Below are 24,398 nucleotides of genomic sequence, written 5' to 3'. Positions count from 1 at the left end.
TACTCATCACATCTACTATAATATCAAGGTTTGTCATTACGCCTCATTAATCCCAAAAGTCTCCACCTCCAAGGGACTCTTAGAATAAACAAAGGGGGTGTGATTGAAATCATTGATTTAAATTTCAACATGTATGTTGTGGAAAATGATGGTGGTACCACACAGAACTACTCGTACCTATATGTGTGTCATGGTCATTCTTCAGTTTGCTCAAGAGATCACTTTAATGTGTAAACCTCAATGAGTTGTTGGTTCATAAACGTCAATCAAACTCTCTATCAGCAGGACACAGGCAGCCATTGTCCGCTGGGTTTAAGAATAAAGAATTGATCTGACAAGCTGCAGCGCAGAGACAAGATTAACAAAAGCAGCAGCAGCAGCATTTGGAGGCGCAGACTTCTACAGGAGACACCTTCCCATCAAATGTTTATTTATATTTATATATATATGTATCTATACTGTGGGTTAACCTCCCAGCAGGCTCCCATGTCGCTATCTGATGTGGCTGACCTACATGAGGGAGAATTCCCTGCGGGAGCCGGCGCTTAGCTTGGTTGAGATGCAGTGAGCAGAGCTCTGCAGGAGAGGCGGCACTGCAGAAAAGCTGCAGCACCAACCAGGGGAGTAAACAAAGCAGCCGTGAGCTGCTGAGAACCATGCAGCCTTTGTAGAGCTCATGTCGTCAAAGGACTGTCACTTCTAATCCTCACTTCTCATTCGTGGTACTTTAACGTTCAATAGCTTTTGAATGAAAAATGTTTTTTTTGAATGTCTTTATATTGTCTCATCTTAAAACCTTCTCGTAAAAGGTTCTATTAACAAGCAACTGGTTTAAAGAATTGTTTAACAAAACAATGATTGTTTACACAGCGCTTTGTTTGAGGTGTCACATTAAAAAAATAAAGATTTTACCTGATTGGCAGTTTCTATAACAAATACTTTATTTGTTGAAAGTCTTTTCTTAGCGAGTTTTTAACTGTGATTACAAAATATTTTAACTGAATTGTTTTTGAACACTGTTTTGAACAGTTAATTGTAATATTGAATTATTTGTTTGTTTTCCTTTTTTAGTTTCTTTCTTTTATATTTGTATTTTTTAAAGTTGAAATATCTTCGACAGACTTTTTTTTAAAATGATCAATGCTGTGTAAAAAGAAAAAACACAAGATATAACCAAACATAATATGTATTAATAATAAAAAAAAGAAACAAAAAACAAGGAAGTTTAAGGAATTCATCAAATAACAGTTTTATCACTTAGTTTAAAGTTTGTTTGCTCTTTTTGCTCAAGCAATAATCATTTAAATTGTTATGCAATTTTTAATAGAAACAAAGGAAAGATTTTCTGTCCTAATTAACTTGTATTATGTATAATTCCTGAAGATAAAATCTCTGGGATATTGACATTCTATATAAGGTACAGTATATTTCAGGGGACTCTATAAAATAAAATGAAATAAAAAGTTTTCATTTAAAATGGTACTTTTCTTCCCCAAGACAAATCAGGTGTTTCATCATAGTTGTAAAATAATTAATTAAAAAATTAACACAGAATATTTTCCCTCCATGTGTCACGTGAACGTAGTATTTGATGAGGCTCGCAGTATTTCCAGAGACATTCCGACATGAAAAAAGTTCCACATAGAAATCATCAGGACCACAGCAAGGTTGTTAACAGCAGCATCATGATCCGAGCGTCGTCATGTGTAGCATCGCCGTTAATGAGTTGCACTGTCATGCATGCATGAGCATTCCAAGGGTCATGCTCGCCATCATGTCACTGGCGTCTCAGTCTAAGATGACGGTGGTTAAAGGGGGTTAATTCTCAAGAAAGGGGGGTCAAACAAAATCAAAAATCTCTGGTCGCCTGCAGAGGTGAGCGTCTACTGGATGTTAGAGCGGCGTAGTGGCGGTAGAGGTCATGCAGAGGAGAAGTGACCAGAGGCATTTTGGGACCGAGATCACTCGAATGTCCAGCAGAAGTCCAAATATTGACATGATCTGAGTACCAAGATGATCCAGAAGCTCAAGCCCTGCTCTTTCAGTGCCTTAGAAGTTAATTCTGAAGAATTAAAGCATTGATTATTCGGGAGTGTGTTGGTGGGAGTGAGAGCTGGAGTAGAAGAAGAGCTGCTAGAAGATGAACAGAGCGATTGCGGTCGGTGTACACGGCATCCATTCAACCCTATTCTGAAAACAGGGATTAACCTGTTTAACATTAACATTAACGAATAAAGACATTTAAAACCATGTGGTTTTGCCTTTTTCTTTTTATAATATAAGGAAATAACATAAAATCTTATGGGATGAAGTTGATTTTTAAAAGACGATAGATATATTCTTGGATTAAATAAAGACTGACCATAAATTAAATTAACAGCAAATTAAATCTAAGTATGTTTAAAAATACTTTATATGAATCATACAGAAAAAACACACTTTAAATATGTTTAAAGTTATTTTTATAGACTGGTTGATTTTCCTTCTTTTTTGTTGTTTTCAAAATAAAAGTCGAATGGTGTACACGGACCATATGCTAGTGTCAAAGCTTTTCCTCTTATTCCTCTGACATAAGTATGAAGATTTGTAATGCACTAAATCATACAATAATATATATATATATAATTATATACAAATATAAACAAATTAAATGTACCTACTTTTTCTTGTTATATAAGCTCATTTGTAAACATTAAATTACGGTGTGTGTTTTAATGGGCTAAACTGTTCCTAAACTAGGCTAACTCTGCTAATATAGGCATCTTTTTTAAATAATATTTACAAAACTAAACACTCAATGTCAGTGGTACTTTTAAAGGATATGTCCCAAAGCATGTATTTATAGCATTTGAAAATTAAACGTAATTTGAAATGTGATACTGTTGAACATGTAGCTATTCTAACCACGCTAACGTTCAGCTAATATGGTTTGTAAGTTGAGCTAATTCATCTTCCTCTGTTCTTTTTTAGGGAATGTGGAAAAGAGCATTTAACCCTGGAGCAGAGCGGACTGTAAGCTGATGTCACTTCCTCCTCAGTTCATCATTTTTTTTTGTTTGTTTCTCAGATAGCGATTTGTATCTTTTAGTAATGGCAGGCAGGCAGGCAGGCAAGCAGCACCTACTTGTTACATGGACAGGAGCAAAGACCACAGAATTTCCCTAGATCGTTCAAATTCTTTTCTGCATCCTTCATGTCCTTATTGATTTGGTCCATTCCCTCCTCGATGCGCTCCAGTTGCTCTGATTAAACAAAGTCATTTATCCCCCACCACGGAGCACGAGAAGAGAGAAAGATAAAGAGAGGACAAAGGAGAGAAGACAACAACTTCAGACACTGTGACAAGAGAAAACTCAACCAAAACCGAAACGAAAAAAAAAGAAAAAAAAAAAGAGGAAAAACTGGACGCCACCACATATGTAGGAACCTTGGAGGCACGTTGTCAGTACCTACTTGTTACATGGACATATGAAAAGCCCACAGCATTTCCCTAAATCTTTTAAATTTTTCTCGGCTTCCTTCATGTCTTGGTTGATATGGTTCATGCCATCCTCGACACGATCGAGTTGCTCTGGTCGGGACAAAGGGATGACAGTAGTGGAATGAATTTCATTGATCCATCAACAAAGATACGTTTCAGACCAAAAATGTAATTTAGGAGGTAAATAAACTGCATTTCTGCTCTTGAATTTGTTGTTAATATGTTAGCTTAGCATTAGCATTGCTTCAACATGTTTAGCCATTAGTTGATGGTTAATTTTAATTGATGCAGAAAACGTATTCATGTTCATCACAATTGTAATAGAAATAAATAGCTTGCCAACTGTTTTTTTTCTTCATTTTCTTGTTATATTAAGAATTTAAATGTAACTTAAAGACGATTATTTCTATAGCATGAAGCATTCATTTCTTTAATAGTCTTGAGCTTCTTCATTTTCTTGTTATCGTAGGGATTTTAAATTAATTTTCCATCCCATTATTCATCTGAAAGTACTTCTTGGCTTTGATTATTACTATTATTTTTTCCTCAGTAACAGATTTAACTCAATTTTGACAAAGGAATTAATGGACTATAACACAAGCATATTGTTTAAAGTATACTGTAACTATAATGGTGTATATTAATGGTGAAATAGACGCCAAAATAAAGGACTAGAATACATTTATAGTTAAAAAATATATTAATTGATCAACCCTACCATCGTTTACGATTACTGTGCAACTTATTTTTACGTGATTTTCTTTTCTTTAAAAAAATAAAAATCTTATATCGATGACAACATTCGTTTGAATTCTCTGTTTAACTTGTGTGAGGTTAAAGTGGGATTTTTCTCATATCGTCCAAAATTATAATCCTGGTCGTGTGAAGCACAGGAAGAGCATGAAAGAGTGAGAAACGGTTAAAAATGGAGTCATCGACTTGTCGTTTGTAAAATCCCTGGTTCATAAAAACGCAGCCAATATTTTCAACTTGATGAAGATCAGAGGTCAACAGGCTTGACCTTGAGCGATTGGTTAGGTTGTGTTGACCCTACAGCAGCAGTGAAAACTATTGACAAGTGAACAAATTGATGGTCGGATGAAGAGAACCGGTTCCCTTGAGGGGTGAGACTGGTTCTCCAATTACGGCTCAGCTAGAAGATCTTCTTTAAATGTCCTCCAGCCAATAGCCCAGGATCCCCAGAACACCCTGGTGCCGCTGAAGGCCATGTAATTTAGCCTGCAACCTCGATAACAACACAACCAGGGATTTTACAAAGCCCAGAATGATCAGGCTGAACATCTGTCTTCACCAGCTAAAAATCAATCGTTTGGATTTGACCAATTCATGACGAGTCACAGACTGATCCCAGATCTGTGTGGGTCGACAAGCAACTCCAGCATGTGGTTAAAACTACCCTTTCTAACCTCTTTTAAACACTTGGATACATTTACATGGACAGCACTGACCAGAGAATCAAAGACAAAAATGTAATACATTTCTATTCTGCTCTTAACAGAAGTCATTAAAATCTTTCCAAATGAATTTCACTTTTCAGCACAATTATAATTCCGTGATGCGTTCACTGACCTTGTGCTTTTGAAACTCTCAAAAAGCTTTTATTTAGAATCTAGAGCAAGTCTTCTCTGTAAAACACTTATTGGCCTTTAAGTGTAGACCCCGCTAAAAGATGATAGCTACTGACCACTGCGAAAAGGGGGCCTTGAGCCTGTCAGCATCTTGTACAATCTTGTAATTGTACAACAATTAATCAATTAAAAAAAAGTTATTTAAAAAGCAATTGTAATTGCTTGTTAGAGGGCCAAAATGGACTTACTATTAATAGTAATACTATTACTAATACTAATACTAAAAATAATTATATCAACGTTAACACATTGAAATCGTCATTATTTAAATCTATATCAGTGAATTAATAACAAAAATAGTACAAATAAATATGATTTTGTTATAATGAAATCATTCTGTCCATGTGAATATATCCATACTTGACAACAAGTTTTGCTTGTTTTGAAAATGGTATTAATGACCGTCCACTTTCTTCACTGTAATCTTGTGACAAAAACAAAACAAACAAACATTGTGCAAATAAAACAAAAGCAGTAATGTAAGTGAAAATGCAAAATCAGCCGAAAAGGAGAAGAAGGTGAAGTTTAAGGCAAATTCAAGCTTAAGTTCAACTGAAGTGGAAGAAAGTGAAGAAGGAGAAAAAAAAAAAAAGCTTTCACAGAGAAAAAAAAAAGCGTATGAAAAAAACATGGACACTCGTAATGTGTAATAGGGTTAAATACTGGTGCTGATGTTCTGTAGGTTAGTATCGATAGCTCTGTGTCTTCAATCACCTTTAATGCAACATGATTCTATTCGGGTCACGTAGACTTACCTCCCTGTTCGTCCAGCATGACCAGAGTCCTGATGCCAGCATCTTTGCTCTGTTCCCCGAGGAGGAGGGGGGGCACACAAGGAAATAGAGGTCAGTAATGAGGTACAGACTCATCAGAGCTTTGGGAACAAAAAATACTGTAGTGTACAATACCTTGATTTAAAGAGACTAACACATGTTTCTTGTTGATTTATAATATAAAGATAAGAAGAAACTCAACTGTAAAGTGTCTTGAGATAACTTTGTTATGATAAGACACTTAAAATTGAATTGAATTGAAAAATATAACACAGTGTACAATAGTTTGATTTAAAGAAACAAACACATAATAATTGTTGCTTAAAAATATAAAGATAAGAAGAAAATATATATTATAGTGTAAAATATCTTGATTTAAAACATAAAGATAAGAAGAAATATATATTATAGTTTACAATAGCATGATTTAAAGAAACAAACACATAATAACTGTTGATTTGAAATATAAAAATAAGAAGAAAATATATATTATAGTGTAAAATATCTTGATTTAAAACATAAAGATAAGAAGAAATATATATTATAGTGTACAATAGCATGATTTAAAGAAACAAACACATAATAATTGTTGATTTAAAATACAAAGATAAGAAAAAAATATATATTATAGCATAAAATATCTTGATTGAAAACATAAAGATAATAAGAAAAAGATATATTATGGTGTACAATAGCATGATTTAAAGAAACAAACACAAAATAATTGTTGATTTAAAATATAAAAATAAGAAGAAAATATATATTATAGCGTAAAATATCTTGATTTAAAACATAAAGATAAGAAGAATATAAATATTATAGTGTACAATAGCATGATTTAAAGAATGAAAGATTAGAAATAGATTGTATGTTTATCAAATTTACTTCACTACATATAACATATTATGATATTTTCATCACTGCATGTGTGAGTAAAGATGTTTCCGTGCCAGACACTGGACTGAAGGAGTAATGCCAACCTCTGACTTTGAGAACAATAAATGATCCAAGGCCAGTAATAAACTATCATATATCATATGTTTAGAGCGTGAATATTATTTCAATGTTTCTGAGGCTTCTCATTCATCGCCTTCGGTTTCGCTCTCCTTGATCCTGACACTTTTTAAAAAAAATGTATTTCCCCACAACATCAGCATGCAGGCTGGTATCGACCGGACGGGTCAAAGGTCATTGGGGCAGGAAATGTGGAACCAGCTCACAGGAGATCAACAAATTAAACGCTGACAGCAAAGTCCCATTAAGGTCAGAACACTGAGGTGGAGCAGGCGTGTCAAGATGACATCATGAATCCCCTCGTCTATCGTGGTGCTGCCCACTGACCACTGCAATCACTGGTCACCCACACGTTGGGTTCGGGCCTGTGACGATGGGGAAGCGAAGCCGACGCTGGAAGTGGCACCTGGCTCGGCATGACGGGAATAAATGAGATTATAGCGAGAGTGAGAATACACACTCCTAATCTGGCATGCAAAGCGTCACACACTCTCTCTCTCTCTCTCTCTCTCTCTCTCTCTCTCGCACGTCCTGCCCGCTCAGCACTTCGGGAGGAAATCCGCATCGATGCTGAGAGCTGAGAGGGGAGCAATTTGGCCATCCGGGTTTATAAATTATTCTGTAATTCAGCAAAACCTTCATGCAGGAGAACTCCCGGCAGGCAGAATGTGGCCCTGGGGAAGCTCCAGGGAATAATCAAAACATGATCCCACAAATGACTACAGATAGCTTAAGTCCTGTCAGCCATATTTTCTTTAAATAATCCTTTTACTGACTAAGATCTGAAGCTGATGAAAACCACAAGCAGTTCAGATGCTATTTACGCTGCTTTCAAGTTATAGATGTCTATCAGCATCCACGTGTTTCCTCGTCCTGTGCAGGCCACTCTTCTCTATTGGCGAGTTGTAGACGTATTTTCTTGTCAGTTTGAAATCACCGCTATACTACTGGCTACGTGGAATCGAGATGAAAGGAAGCTAACAACGGAGCCGTCGCTCTCTCCTTAAGAGACTTTACCAGGTTTTCAAAACTCCACCATCATGCCAAGACATTCCAAACAAGAATAGATACAGGTCCAGTTCGAGAGATGCAAAAGCATTTAACATTTTTCAGTTATCAAAGCAGAACAAGTTCTTTTGAAACAGTGCTTTAAAGGCGCCCAGAACAATGGTTTATGAGTCATAAGTTAAACCAAAGTTTCTATAACTTTTGACCTTTTTTCCTTTTTTCTTTTAGCATGTTTGCATTGCTATAGCCTTTTAGGGAGTTTTCTTTCTGGCTATTTCAGAACCAGTGGTACCATCCCTCATGCTTACTGCCAGGATGTACAGCAATTTTTAGGTTGTGAGTATTGTTATATGATTATTTATATTTGTAGCTAAGCTCTCTTTTTTCTATTGTGCATCTGTCGCTCCTAAATATTAAGAGATTTAACTTAAGTTTCTGTGATTTTCTAAATGTTACCCTGATAAAATCATCAACAAACAAGCGGTGATGAAACAACAAGCAATAAAACAATGTGACACAATAATGAAGGTCTGACAAGCCTCGGTCTTACCTCTTCTACCAGCTGCAGCATACGACGAGTGCTCTCCAGTGACTGTGGAAGATAAAAAAACACTGTTAGTTTCACCACGACATGATTTGAGATTCTAATGACAGGTGCAAATTTAACTTAGAAAACACTCTTGAAATAATGAAGACGATGTCAGAAATTGCCCTTTTCCAGGTACCTACAGGGCTCTCATTAGAGAGACACTTGCTATTATTATTATTACATCTTTACATAAATTCCCTAAAATACCTTTTTGTTATTACACCTAAATGCAATTTTAATGGCACTTCTTTTGTTATCTTGTGATACATTTCCATTTCCATTTATATTTGAATGTGGAAGTCAACTTCTCTTTTTACAATCTTTATTTGGGTTATTTTTTACTATAATTTTTAGTTGTTCCTTTTTCACAAAATAAATACATGTCCCCTTTATATTATATTTCCATTTTCACACTTCTACTTAACACATTTTATGAGATTTATTTAGCCTTTTTTCACATGTCCAAATATCTTATAATAAAATGCATGTCAAATTGATTAACAAATTGTTTAATAACTCTTGATTATATTTATCTTTAGATGTATTTTCCTTACAAATACATTTTGATTCAAAATATATATATTAAAGCTTCTTTTAATCCAGAAACTAAAACCAACCAACAAACTAAATATATCTAGTGACTCCTAACAACTGTGTTCGTCATTAGCTGCTGGTTAGTATTCAGCAGGAGCGGCACAGCTTGCGGCTCGAGGCGCTCGTGGACGTCACTCGGTGATATCTCGTCCTTCTCACAATGACACAGCTTCTCCAGCTGAGCTCCCTGTGATCCAGCGAGCCGAGGGGTCCGATGGTCGAGGGGAGGACTTTAATCAAGACGACTCAAAGAGAATCTCAAAGTCCTTTTCTTTGCCGCGTTTCACTAACACTCCCTCTCTCCGACCGTTGTTCTGCCGCCGTTGCCGCCATTTTGTGCATTTTGTGCGTGAGCACATGTGTGCGTTTAATATTCTGCTGGTCCGTGGCAGCGTGAGTCACATGTGTGAGCGGAGGGCTGATGTGCTCGGGGCTCACTGAGTCAAAAAACTGAAATCCCGTGGAAAACAAGTCCAAATAGTTAATATTGTCTCTCGAATCGCCCACCTTTGCTGTGTGTTTAGTTCAGAACTATATTGTTAATGCATAATATATATCATGTATTTAAATTAAATACATTAAAATGTGTTAAAATTGCCATTGTAAGGTTTTACTGGTTTTGGAAAAAACATTAGTTTTGTTACGCTATATCGCATCTGTATACAAATGTAGGTAATACATTTAAAATGAATTATGAATACATGACTAACAAACATGTATATGTTGTATATCATATAATGATTAATTCTTAACCATGTCACACAAGAGAAGAAACTGTCACTTTCTCCTTTCATCTTTGGGATTATATAAATCAACTAAACGTCTCACACATCACGTGGGAAAATACACTAATAATAATAAATTCAGCAAGTTTAAATGGGTTTTAATGCACAATCTCGTTGTAACATAATTTGTCTTGCTGTAGTGCCTCTTGTGTTTCTGTAGTCGTCCATCTTATCACATTTGTTTTCCTCTCCAGCGTACAGTTCGTCACAAGACTTTGTTAAACCTCCCGCCTTTCCCCATGTTTGGGGATTTATTCAAAGCTACATGTATTGGATTTATTTACCAACTGTGACCTTCATGGACGAGGACAAAGTGTGTTACATCAAAGTTCCAACAAACTAAACATGTCTTCTCTAGACAAATACATGCAAGTAAATCCCAAAGTTGACTTTGATGATGAGAATAAGTGAGCAACTAGAAAGTTTTCTTGTCACTTTTATTTTATATAACAGGATTAGCTGAAGCATTGAAGAACTACTTCAAGCTGCAACTGCCGACTTAGCATAATTTCACCAACTTTCAGAGAAGAAGATTTTATTATCTTTGAGTCGCTTAGATATGAAGGACGATAAATTACATATATTCACATATATTTATATATATAATGTATATATAATATATATAATATATATATTTATACATTTTGACTTTTATTTATTTTGACATTTCATTATTTAAACATTTCATCATGTATTTATTTATATATTTATACATTTTGTCTTTAATTTTTTCATGTATTTATATATTGTGTCTTTTATTTATTTTTACATTTAATTATTTATGTATTTCAACATGTATTTATTTATGTATTTATACATTTAGTCTTTTATCTATTTATGTATTTATACATTTCGTCTTTTATTTATTTCGACACCACCAAAATCTATAAATAAATGTATGTATATACAGGAAAGCTTGCATGGTTCTTCAACAAAAATAAAATCCGTTATTTACTCATTTTGACATATTGACATTTATTTATACATTTAGTTGTGTATTTATACATTTATGTATTTATTTATACTTGTGTCATTTATCGTCCTTCATACACAGAAGCATCATTGAACTGTAACAACAACATTAATAACCGCAAGTAAAGAATTAAACGGTGAAAAGGATACGAAATAAGAAGAAACTCGTTTTATTATTTTTGCACTTTTCAATCTCTTCACTGCTGTATGAAATCCATAGAAAATTTGATATGATTGAATGTTAATAGAAATCTATGTAAAGCTATCACAAGATGAAATAAAAATAAATAATTATATGCAGAAAAGCTCTCAAATGTGTTTCACTGACTCATTTGATTTGTTTTGAACATAAAAAAGGCTCATTTATTCACGAACAAGCGTCGACTCTTGTGTAACACACACACACACGTGTGCGGTTGTTTACCAGCCCGTTCCCAACATACGCGACGTGCAATGTGTCTCACCTCGTCGGCCAGCTGGTCGGCACGTTGCTGCATGTCTGACAGCTCATTGCGCATGTCCGCGTCATCTGCCATGGCTGCTGGATGTGGGGGGTGGAGATGCTCTCCAACAGGGAAGAAAAGATCCTAGAGGATGAGCTGCAAGAGAGAGACGTGGAGATCAAACATTTGAGAAAGATCCTCTCACACGACGCTGTCTACCGGTCGCTTCATCACCACTTGCTCATTTAAGTTCCTCTTTATCTTTTCAAATACATCCGTCACACAGTCATCGTCAGGCCTTCAGCAAGTTGACTCACTCAAACAGGCATCAAGTCAGCGAGGATAAGAGAATGTGAAGCACCGACATGTTGTGTAGAAGTGATGTGTCACACTCTGAGGTGTGACCAAGGAGCTGTGAGAGCCTATGGTGTTATGTATGTTTTAATTAATATAAACACGATTATTCTGTCAACATTTATTAACATTCAACAGGGATATTAAGTATTTTTTCTGTTATATTTTCCTATAAATGATTCATTTTGCAATGTTGACCTCATGAGTAATAAATCATCTTATTATAAAAACAATGTTCCTACTAAACATGCTTGGATTATGAGTTCTTAAGGAGCTACGTAATACCATTTAAAATTAAATACATTTCAAATGTTGTATACAACATGTATAAACAGGACTTAAAATATATATACTTATAATAATATCAAATTTCTAAGACCCTAAACATATTGTGCTATTCTATATAATACGTTTTCAATATTGATAAATGTTATGTTATAAAAGTTTTTTTTGTGCATTTTCTTTCCCTCCTAGAAACAGGTGGTGCAAGAAACCACATGTCCATGGTGGTCTTCATTATTTTAGGTAAAAAGGCTTTTGTATTGTGTTTTAAAAAAAACATTTTAATTTAAGGTATAGATCTTCAAATAAATCAATAACTAGAAAAACACAGAAAGACTGCTTAGACTGACAATTAAATACATATTGTGATTTTAATTTTGTTTAATTATTACCCAATATTACTGCACTACATTTGTTTCTTGGATATCATTTGATACTTTTTCTAAGCATATGAATAATGTCACAAGCTTTGAAGTGTTGAATCTTCAAATAATTGGTGGATCCAGATGGTTATTTGGAAAATCAGCCACATTTTGCTGAAAAGTTGTTTCTTCTTTTGAGTTATTACATAAAAGACAGAAGAACGCTGACAGTAGACACCACATACAACTATTGAATTTGAAGTCCATGCTTCAGCAGATACTACAGGTTAAGTGGACGACTTCACCGTTGAATTCTTTATTCAAAACGATGCATTCAGGGACATCAAGTCAAGTGACTATTCAGTTTTTCTCTGTACTTTTGCACAAGAAGTCATAGTATTGTCTAATGATTCTGACTAGTAAGGCTTCATCACACACACACACACACCCCCCCACACACACACACACACACACACACACACACACACACACACACACACACACACACACAGATCGAACTTGTAAAGACCAACATGACACAAGCACATTAACACAAACCATGAAGCACTTAATAACATTACTGCAAGAATTATTTTGAGGTTTTCTTAGCTCTATCAGTGTGATGAACATCCTTCAACTCTCGCTCTGTGTCTTTTTTCTACAGCGTCGGCCATGTTACATAAATCTGGATGTAGACGGTGCAGTGCTTCATCTCGCCACTCCTAAGCCACTGAAGGCAGATCCAGCCCGGCCCTGTCGTTTATGTAACCAAACCCCATCAATTAATACTTCCAGGCCGCCGTGACCTTCTACTTTATTTCTCAATTAACAGCTCCACGTTTTGCAAGGAAGCTGACCTCGGCATTAAAACACTTCTGGGACATTTCTTCTGACGCAGCCTCTGTTGTGAATGTGCTTCAAGAAGTCAACTTAATGCAGGTATTATTATAATGGGGTCACCGTTTACGCCAACACTTTTCCTTGTGTTTGACCAATGTGGATTATAAAATAATCTCAATTACTCTTCAATGTCCCCAGAAAAAAACCTTATTCCTGATTTACGAGAGATTATGAAATCAAAGATTCACTCTGTAGTCCTGCAGCCGTCCCTCCAAAATAGTTCTTGTTGTTTACTTTATTCAAGTTTATATTTCCTGATGTTTTTTATGATGGATCATCTCTGGATTTCTGTTGCTCTGAAAGTGATGGATCATAGATCCAGATGGTAAATTGGAAAAACATGAAATCATCTCATCTTTGACACATGAATCATTGCATCAAGGTATGTTTTATTTTCTACTGTGATTTTAACTGTGTAACATTAATACTTCCAAGAAGAGTTGATAAAGAAAGACAGTTACTAAAGATGTTCAAAAGAAGCCTTTTTCTTTCATAACCTTTGTATTTGCAGCTTGTCATGATGACTAGTTACAAAACTGGAAGCAGAGATAGGTGAAGGTTCTTGCACGATACCATCACTTTCAGTAAATCACAGTGTTTGACTTGTTATCGAATCAAAATATAACTCCATCAGAGCAGCTCACATCTAAAGGCTGTGATGTGAGGTGAGGGATAATGCATTGTTGCACTACTGCAGAGAAAACAGGCCATTTTGCAGTAATTGAGCGTGCCGAGACAGATTTGAATGACCAGGAGGATATTGCGTTCCAGCGACTCAAACGATGACCTTTGAGTTATGTGCTGCTCTGTCACCCGTGAATTGCAGCCCCCCCGCCCCCCTCCGAGGACATGAATGTGTCTGGAGGTTGAATGATGATTCAATGTTTGCTGCTAAAGCCGATATAAAGCTCTATTCTTCGATTATTTTCCTAGACTTCTACTGTATGTTGCTTCAAAGACGCGTCACCGGCACGTGAAATAAACATCTATGAAAACCCATCCGTCATCATTGTCTGGTATAAACAAACACACCTTGATTTATCTGCTTCTGCAGCGACGATCTCCTTTTCCCTCTGAATTGTCCACCACCTCCTCATGGCGGGCAACACCCGTGTTGACAGTAGCGGCAGGAAACAGTAACCAAGGAGACCTTTTGACCCAGAGTCAACAGGGAGGCAATAAAAGAATACAACAGCCAAGCTGGAAGGCGAGGACTCACGTCCTGACTTATTAAAATCTGCATCAGCCCCTGCACTGAACCCATAAACCTGCCTCCACATGCAGGAGAACTTTTACGATGCCGACCCGATGCGACGGCTCCTCTATGATTAACGGTAGATTTCATTTAAAAGTGCGATGTGATGTATGTGAGCCGGACGGTTATCGCTCAGTTTAAAGCCATTATCAGAATACAGCGAAACACTTTCCCCGTCCATAACTGACACAACGGAAATGTTTGGCTTCCTGTATAAGACAATTATTGAGAGCGTGAAGAGCTGGTCTATCGTTTCCCTGTCACTGTGGAGAGGCTGAGTCTCTAACCTGGTCTGATAATACCTCTGTGTCTATCTAGAAGAGCTAGATCTGGGCAGAAGAACGCCTGTGACTACTTGCAACCCCCCAAGACCCCATCCTTTGATAAGAGGTAAATAATGCAAGGCAGTACTGCTTTACACCCACTGTGTACTTTTAAACAACTAACCGTCGCACTTCTTATGCTATTTCTAATGTAGAGTACAATGTAAGTATTCAACCAAAAGGCTGCTACAATAGTAACCATTGTCCCACTCCTCTGTGAAACACTGTTTGTACTCAGTCAATCTTGATTTATTCTTCCCTATTAACTTTTGTGTGCTCTCCACAGTTCAGAGTAGAATGGATCAAATAAAAATAAATGATAAAATGAAATGAGATGAATAAAATAAAATCTTGAACTTTGGTAGTAAAAACTACTTTTGTACTAAAAGAACTAGAATATTTTCCTTAACTAATGATGTATTCACTGATGCACTTTGACATGCATGTGGAGAACATTTCATGTCTTTTTATTTTTATTTTTTTATTACCTTAACAATCATCCAGTGTTCACAGACTGAGGATGGAGTCGAGATCTCTCAACATAAGAGGATGACGACATTTTATACTTAAAGTTACTCTAAAAGCATTGACTGTATGCATCCATTGATTAAGTAATAGTTGTAGCATTGCTGGCTTAATAAGTACCATTGAGTATTTGGTTCAAGTAAAATACTTTCGTTCCAAGGAGAGACTTTTTGTTTGAGTAGTTGTAGTGAGCAAGTACATCTGGCCATACAACAAAAACATGTATATTCTTAAATGTGGACTCTAGTTTGTCTCCACATTCAAACAAATGCTTTATTAAAGTTTCCTCATTAAAAATCTTTTACAAACCAAATATATTCTACATGTTTCTAAAAATAACATCAGATTCAGTGATTCACTTCTCCCTTAGCCAAGCTATCTCACGCAAACCATTTAGCTCCAAACTGATACTGACAGAACATAACATCAACAACAACGCAGATAACGTTTGTCTCGATGAAAACCAGCTCAAACTGCATATTTTAACAAATGTCCATCAAAACGTCTTTCATGAGATGAGCTTGTTCTCGTCTCAAAACAGATTTCTTCAGTGCAGAAACTTAAGGAAATCAAATAACCACTTGTCGGTCAGTTTAGAGCTTTAGCTTAAGACTCATTTTGACGTTGACATACGTGCAATTTCTAGATCTTTAAACCAAATGTTCCAAGCACAACAAGGGACATGAAAGATACTGCTAATCTAGGACTACGAACAATTACGCAGATACTTTTATGAAATCTGTTTTACATTTTTATTCATACAGGTTGTTCCATGATTTTCTGAGACTCCTGTGTTTGTCTCGGTGTCGTCTTGATCTTTTAAGCATATATTTTATTGTGTATTGTTTTTATCGTTTATCTGCTTTGTGACCCTGGTCTGGAAAACCGCTCTACAAATATAAATTACTTACTTACTTACATACTGATGGTAACATTTGGAAATTAGCATTTTATATTGTACGCTTTTAGGTGAAATGACCCGCATTGTTGTAGCAACTGGATGTTTCAATGTAGCATTTAAGCTAGTGGTAAATACATGTCCTATACTAGCTAGCTAGCTATACAGGCTAGCTAGACTTGCTAGATTTTCTGAAATTATAAATAAAATGTTAAGGAAACAGCTTATGAGGTTTCAGGATACATTTATAATCTTCAACTCTGAACATTCAAATCAACTAAACCTCACCTCATTGTTTAACTCAGAGCACGTCCCAGTTAGCTGTGAGGACGACGAAACTCAAACGTCACCAGCCACCATTACAAACCATCACATTGTTCTTTATTGATCTTGTTCACCCCTGAGGGGAGTATGGATCAAGACACGAAGGGGGAATATGAGCAGATAAACAGAAAAAGCTGGGATGACGTTTACGTTTACGACTCAGCTTACGTTTTAGGGAGAAACTGAAAAACAACAAACGAATAGGTATAACATTTTTCTCTGTTTTGTTTGCCATTTTTGCTTTAATCATGTGATATTTATAAGTCTTCTTTCATTGGTCAACCGTTTTGTGTAATGTATCATATTAATGGAAATCATAAGTCGACTGAACTTTCGGCAACTTCTGGTATTAAAAAAAAAAGACATTTTAAGAGGAGAATAGTTTGTTCAGGCGTCTTATTTCTAATTCTAAGAATATGGTTTCAATTTCATAAGTGGAAGACTGTTGCTAGAACATAAACATTAAAATAAATATTAAAATATAATATTTTGATGCAGCTATAGAGGCAACTGGCGGCCTCTGTGCTCCAGTGGCTGCTGCCCCCACGACATGAACCACCACCATGTGAAATCTAATTTGCTCACTAGTCATATTCACGCTCCCCCCAAAACCACATCCAGGCTGACTCTTAAGTCTCTAAGTGTGGCTGCCACATGTCAGGAAGAACCACAAGATGATCTGTGTGTCCACTCTGAGCGATAGAGACCAGGAGGGTGAGAGCTGATGCTTCCTCTTAGGCTGCCTCCTTCAAGACCATTATATATGTAGACAACACAAAAGCAAGGTTTTCTACGGTAAATCATCCTAAAAAAAACACAACAACCTGTGTTGTGTTGAAGGACGATTCATACGCATGCTGTATAAACAGGGGCCAACGCCCTTCAGCGCTCACGGTCACCTCTGCTCTCTCCCTGGATGCTTCATCATCGTAACACCTACAGGAGCGCCGCGAGCAGCGTTTACGCCCGCGCTGCTGTTACGAACCACTGTGTGGCTGCATGGATGTGACAGCTGAGAGGCCAGACATGTCGGGGGGGATGGGGGGGTGTGCTTTGGCTGCAGGGGGAGATGGATGGATGAGCTCAGATGTTGAATTCACATCAACAAATGCAGCTTTTGTCTCAGGTCACAGAGTGGATGTATATGAGATCAAACTGGCTTTCATCACCTGTTTGTCATCGCAGCAAAGCGAAGTCTGCCGGGGACACACTGGAAAGGTTGCATCAAAAGTGCATATGCAGAAGACTAATCTCGATTTTCCATCAGTTAGCACAAATGGTGGTCCTGATGTTGTAGTTACAGACTGAGCTTGAAACTAATGCTACTATTTTGTCGACAGAAACAGACCTGGACAAAGGTAGACAGATCGACACATGAGCATTAACTCTTAATTTAAATTGTATCGGTTCTTCCTGTAAAACATGTTCTAATTTTCAAGGCTATTTCATTGGCAATAAACTATTTCTCATCAAAACAAACATTTTGAATGGATCATATTGACATGTTTTAACCATTTTTTTCTTTTTATGATATACATTGAGATAAATTATGGTTTCGACAAGAACACAAAAAGAAAATCCTGTTTTTTTTTTTTTTTTTTTTTTAAATTACTGTCAATAAACAGATTTCTCAGATTTCTTTTTTTTTTTTTAAACACCCTAAACATTTGATTGGGAAGCCATTTCCAAATAAAGATCCTTTATATCATATTAACATGCTTTATCCTTGTTTTTTCCATTATTTATATTCAGATAAGTGGTATATAAAGTCAGGTAATGCATAATTGAACAGTCTTTCAGAAAGAAAGCCCTTCAAGAACAACTAAAGAATCAACGTTTTAGCTCGTCAAACAATAATGCCTCCGTCTGTCCGTCATGTAGAAAGTAATTGTGAATACGGGGAGAGCAGCCGATGATCCCAGAGGTTCATTGCTAATCCCAACTGCTCGATGTCTGAAATTGAGTCGCACTCGAATACACAACGGATGGAGTCACACAGGAGCATTTAAACATTAGAGCGCTCATAAAAACAACAACATCATTAAAAAGCAATTATGCCATACCAGAAAACACATAACTTAATCACACCGTCTCTAAATATTTTATTATACAGTAAACTTACTTTATTATACGTGTGAAAGACAAAAAACCTTAAGTATTGTAATATGGTTTAATACAACAAAATGTTGTCGTGGAAATCATGGTGGGGATTACATCATTTAAACAATCTTTTTAAATATATACATTTAAAGTGAGTTGTTGCTAATAATAAAGTTTACCAGTAAGATAAAGTAAACTAAATAAATAACATTTAATTAATAATAAAATTGCAGAAAAGGTTGCAGGAAAATAAAGTGAATGTTCTCCCCTTGTTTGCATGGATTTGAAAATCATTAGCAGTAGATTTAATTGATTGATTGATTTAGAATTCTATAAATTGTTCCTGTACTCTACTGAGTTCTGTGAGGGACTGACCCTCGAGACCCCGCTGATAGAAACAGCGAATGAATAAATGATACCAAATGTTAGGAGATTACATTTACTTTTGCTAATTTAAAGAAGATATAATGGATTGACAATAAAAAGAAAATCAACAGGACGGAAAACATTATTTCTAAATATATAAAATAATGACAATAATGCTAGAATGTTAACAAACGTACCATACATAGAACCAAATAAGTTTAAATTATAATTTCTCGCACACAAACAACACAACATTTGTCATAATAATGTAGACTAGAGACGGTAAAGCGTCTCAGATGATGGTTTAATTCAATCATGAAACAGCATCGTGGGGTGATGAAAAACAAAAGCGTTCATATCGCAGCACAGTAGCAAATATTTTGGTTGGCGGCTGCGAACAGATGGATGATACATAATGAATCACACCAGACGCGCTGATACACACACGCGGACCTCGCCATGTTGTAGAGCCACACGTGTGCAAGTGTGATACGTGACGAATCTCACGGTACAGAAAACCACCGAATATTTCCCTCTCAGAAGCAAACGTGCGGCGACGGCCTCCGTCAGCTGCACTGCAGCACCATAAATTACCCAGCGACAACAGACTCCTGCCCCGTGGATCGAGACTATCTCGGGGGTCCACGCTCTGGCTTGTTGGCACATGACGGACGTCGTTCACCTGAGCGCACAATGTGCCGTGATCTAGAGAGCGAGGGGGGGTTCTCATTCATGTTGACCCGGGCAGATTAATTGCCGCCTTTAAGCTTCGCTGAAGCAGGGATAAAACGTCCAACGCATGCTTTTATCCAGGAAATGGAAGCTTCAGTTCGGTGGAGGCGGGTTTTTGAAGAAGAAAAAGGATCATTTCTTGTCTCATCTTGCGTCTGCTGCTGTGGAGGAAAACAATCCACCTGCATGTAACACTCATCAAATGCACCTCTCTGAGGACCTGCACCATCCCGGTCTTCATCAGCCTCCAACACTCAATCCTGCCTCGGCCTCCAGCGGGGAAACTCATCACAGATACTTCTCTTGGCTCAGCTCTTTCTTCAGCAGAGTTATTAGCTTCAGCTCCCACTCTTGTCCCCTCACTCAAGAAACATTTTTTCTCTTAGAAATGTGTCCTCGCAGGGGAGAAGTTTAGCGATATATTTTATATTATATATATATATATATTTTATTTGTGTGTATTTTTTCTTATTCGTTTTTTTTCATTGACAACAATTCTTTAAAGAGAACATTGAAAAAAATTATCCAACCATCCATTTTCTACCGCTTATTCCCATATGGGGCTACTGGGGCTATCCCAGTGTCTTCGGGCGAGGTTGATTGGGAAAAAATAATGGGTGCTAATCCTCATCTATGCGCCATCTTCTGAGCTTCATATTCTAGCTTCAAGATCCATCATTTAAACTGATGACATGCAGGAAAAAAACGCCTCAAAGCCAATGTTTGTCTATCATAAATTGTATTTAATCCGCCCGCGTGTTTAACCGTTTCCCTTCTTTCCTCTTGGTCGTCTAAATTTGCTTAATCAAAGTTGTGTTCTGACCCAGTTAGAAGGGAGAGAGAGGAGGAGAGGACAGATGGCAGAGAAGGCTAAACCGACTAATGAACGAGTTGAAAATGTGACTCTGGCTCAATACTATGGACTCACGTTTGACAAGAATCCAGAGTTTGTGTAACAAGGAGAAGCACATGAGCCCCTCTCACTTTCAACCTTGTGTGTTTGACTTTACAACAACACACAACAACATGATGTAAACGTGTCCTCAAACACCCGCGTAACACATCCATGGCCTCGTTTCAATCGATTGGGACGTATGGTTTCCTGAAGGCATCATTGGCTTCTGACCTCTGAGGCTCGCAGCTGTAGTTGGAGTAAAGGTGAGGAACCGGCGACACACGGTGAGAGACTTCTTTATCAACGTATGTTGGAGGTGGAACTACAAACACAGATTTTCAGGGGTCATGATATTGAAGTGAACTTCATCTTTGAATATTTCTAACCTCATTCAACATCAATCTGCCTTAGATTATCTTTAAACCAGACAAGTTCTGGGCCCCAGATGCAGCCCTTCCACTGTAATAATGTTGCCCTCATTTTATAACTCCCTGTTCCTTCTTTCCATTTGTCTTTTTGATTGTATTTCTGTTCATATAAAGTTGAAAAAAACCCAATGTAAATAAAGTGCTTTTATACAATTTTGTCTAAAGTTATTCATTCATTCACTTTAACATTCAATCCCTTATGGAGTCCCAGGGGGGGCTGGAGTCTATCCCAGATTATACGGGTGAGAGGCAGGGGACACCCTGGACAGGTCGCTGACAAAGACATACAACCATTCACACACACACTCATACCTAGGGACATTTTCCCCAAGTACAAGTTCCCAATCAACCTCTTTATGTTTTTGGACTGTGGGAGGAAACCGGAGTTCCCGGAGTAAACCCACGCAACACAGAGAGCATAAAAACTCATAAAGGTCACAAGTGGGATCCCTCCCAACCTGGAAGCAAACCGGCAACCTTCTTCTGCCCATCTAGACTGCCTTAAACGGCATAATAATGCATTAATAACAAGGTGTTGTAACTTAACTTGCATTGTCAGAAGAGTCAGATTTAAGCCTCTGCTCTTAAAACTCTAAAATGAAAAGTAAATGCCTGCATGTTTATCTAATCTCAACCTGGCATCAACGTGATACTGCTGTTCCATGCATGGACTAATGGAAGCCAATTCATTTGATTTAAAGACTCATTTATGAGCTACTATCTTTGATATGGAGCCAAAAGTGTTTCCCAGGAACATGAAGAGCCTTTCCTGACGTGTAAAGGACTATTATAGTTATAATATCTGAATACATAAAAACATATATACAATATATATAAAACAGAACCAATGATATACAACTGATCCGTCAACATGATTTTACTAGATCCCATTAAAAACAACATCTTCAAGAAGGTCACACATCCCTCTTGTTTATCAGAACTTCAAATCCAACAATCAACTGTTGGAATACATGACAAGATGACTTGAGAGTTTTGGGAGAACTTCCTCTCCATGCTGTGAGGTTCGATCGTAACAAAGACAACCATTGAGTCGACTCAGGTGGCGTCAGAGCAGCAGCTGCGTGGACTCGAACCTGCATTGAGACGTGCACTGCGCACAAGTCTCCAGCATCGATCAGATATAGGCTCTGGCTCAGACCCAGGACTGTACAATGAAGTGGGTGGAAGAGTAACCGGGGTGTTTCTCAGAAACAATCGCCCCGCAGGGTGACGTGGCCGTGAGTCACCGCGGTGGCAGGAAGCTGTGGGCCTGACGCCGTCAACACCTCCGATCGAGCCAAGTGTCTCCATCCATCCACACGAGCAGCAGAAATGCAGTGTGTTGAATATATGTGCGACATAGTAACATCAAATTATCGAGCCACAATCAGGAGGTGGTGATCGTGACACGTGTGCTTCCCTTGAAAACGAACGCCTCGATATTCGTCTGCGTCACAGTCGCTGCAGAATCAGCCCCAGGTACGACTTCTTCAGTCGCCAACCATACGATGGATGGTGAATGTTTCTCGCCTCACTGCTGTAGATCTTCGTACTAGACTTGAGTTCAGGCTCGGATTGGGAGTCGAACCCCAGTTGACCGTTCTAGACGTATTATTCATGCATTGATGAAGATGGTAAACGTGTCTGATGAGGTCAAGTTCATCTGCCGACCTGAATATTCAATAGTTTTCTGTCCTCATGTCGCATGTTTTAATAACTTTGTACCAATGTGATACATTTAAAACATTTAAATTTACCTCTATTTACAAGTAAAAAAAAGTGGAATGATTGGTTTCTCTGATTATCAATCTGATGAGTTAAAGTAACGGTTTTCACTTTAATATGTATATAATGTATATATAGTTATTTATATATGTATGTATATATATAGATATATATATGATTATTTTTACTGTGCACTTTTGTTGGGGGTACAAAGTAAGAATTTCATGGTACGTAGTACCTATGACAATAAACGCTTTGAATCTTGAATATTTATTTTCTTTTGCAGAAAACAAATCGTGACATTAATTATTCATCGAAAAAAACACAATAGGGAACGATTCGAACACTATGACCACAAACAAATATACTCTTCAATCAAACAAAGCAGTTTTTGTTTTATTTCGCCTAAAGATATATTATTTTTAAAAAAGGAACATTTTAACGTATTATTAAACTAGCTGCTGAAATGTAATTAAATTAATTGGATAAATGACTATTGGCCAAAAAAGTTAAAAAATATATATATAACATTTCTCATCGCGATCGCTTTCGTCACCTGATCAATACCGCCATCTTTGATCGATCAAGCGGGGGTCGTGTCGGGGGGACGTTTAGAAGGGTGGGAGGGGGTTTTGGGGGAGTCACAGTGCGGGTTTCCACCGGTCCACCCACGCAACTATAGTGGAGCCTTTTGTGCTTCACATCCATATATCTGAGTCATTTAAAAAAAGGCGCACAAATGATGCGTTCACGGGTGTCGTCCTGATGTTTACCAACTTCACTGTGGCGCAGTTTTACGATCCGATCTCGATTTTTTTTTGCGTCAGATTTTTTTTCTCCCTCTTTTCCTGTCGATTATCTTGATCTTGCAAAACGAAGCGTCTGCGAACAGATGCTGGACGAGAACATGTTTCACCTCCAGCGTCTCTTCAAGGTGCTCAGGCGCAGTGAACGCCCACATTCAACATGCGCATTATAGCGCAACATCTCATCCATCCCTTCAGGAGCGTCATTTCCAAACACCTTCTTTCTCTCACACACACAACAAAAAAACGATTGTATCTTCACTAAAGCGCAAGTATTCTTAACAAGAACCTGTTAAAAAAAAGGATCAATCGATCAAGACTATAATAATAATATAATGCGCAGTTCCCGGAAAAAGACGGTCCTGGTCTTACCTGAGCCTGTTGTGGTCCTCCTGCCGTCAGTTTGGGAGGAAATGTCTCCAGCTCTCGCCGCCTCTCTCTTTCTCTGTCTCTCTCTCTGTTCTCTCTCTCTCCCAGTGATGCTGCAAAGGCACTGCGCTCCTCACTTCTTCATCAATGGGGGGAAGCAGTGCAGTTCTCCTCAAAGATGGCGGCCACTTTTGACGTCAGCACTGGGCTTTTAATAGATATCTGTCAGTGTGGAAAGAGAGGGAGTGTTGAGGAGTCTGGACTTTGGATATAAACAATGTTTGTTTTCTTTCTGTCAATTGTTTGCATGAATGAGCATATTTCACTAGTGAGTGTACATTATTAGGATGGAGCTCTGCAGCAAAAGTGATGATGATGCTGGTTGTTTTGGAAGCGTTAGTGTTCGTCTAATAAAACAAATTAACTGTACAATCTAAAATGTGGTC

At 37.3% G+C, this 24,398-nt stretch overlaps 1 protein-coding gene across 2 annotated transcripts in view; it reads right to left on the bottom strand.

The window, feature by feature from the left end:
* The window catches only part of snap25a (synaptosome associated protein 25a), a 32,068-nt gene extending 7,985 nt beyond the window's left edge, over nt 1–24,083 (bottom strand). Inside the window, exons 1-5 of one of the 2 annotated variants that reach the window (XM_087806186.1) lie at nt 23,956–24,083; nt 11,330–11,464; nt 8,476–8,517; nt 5,886–5,934; nt 3,454–3,571 (exon numbers count right to left, since the gene is read on the bottom strand). In XM_087806186.1, coding sequence (XP_087662312.1) covers nt 3,454–3,571; nt 5,886–5,934; nt 8,476–8,517; nt 11,330–11,401 — 281 coding nt within the window. In that variant the 5' untranslated portion in view covers nt 11,402–11,464; nt 23,956–24,083. Of the gene's footprint in view, nt 1–3,124; nt 3,243–3,453; nt 3,572–5,885; nt 5,935–8,475; nt 8,518–11,329; nt 11,465–23,955 lie in introns of both variants that reach the window. The other variant, XM_087806185.1, reaches the window with a different exon arrangement.
* Nucleotides 24,084–24,398: the final 315 nt, after the last annotated feature.

The sequence above is a fragment of the Callionymus lyra genome, chromosome 13 (assembly GCF_982586985.1).
Source record: "Callionymus lyra chromosome 13, fCalLyr1.hap1.1, whole genome shotgun sequence".
In the NCBI taxonomy this organism is placed as follows: Eukaryota; Metazoa; Chordata; class Actinopteri; order Syngnathiformes; family Callionymidae; genus Callionymus; species Callionymus lyra.
The sequence above is the reverse complement of the archived record's forward strand: the minus strand, read 5'-3'. Positions and strand labels throughout refer to the sequence as shown.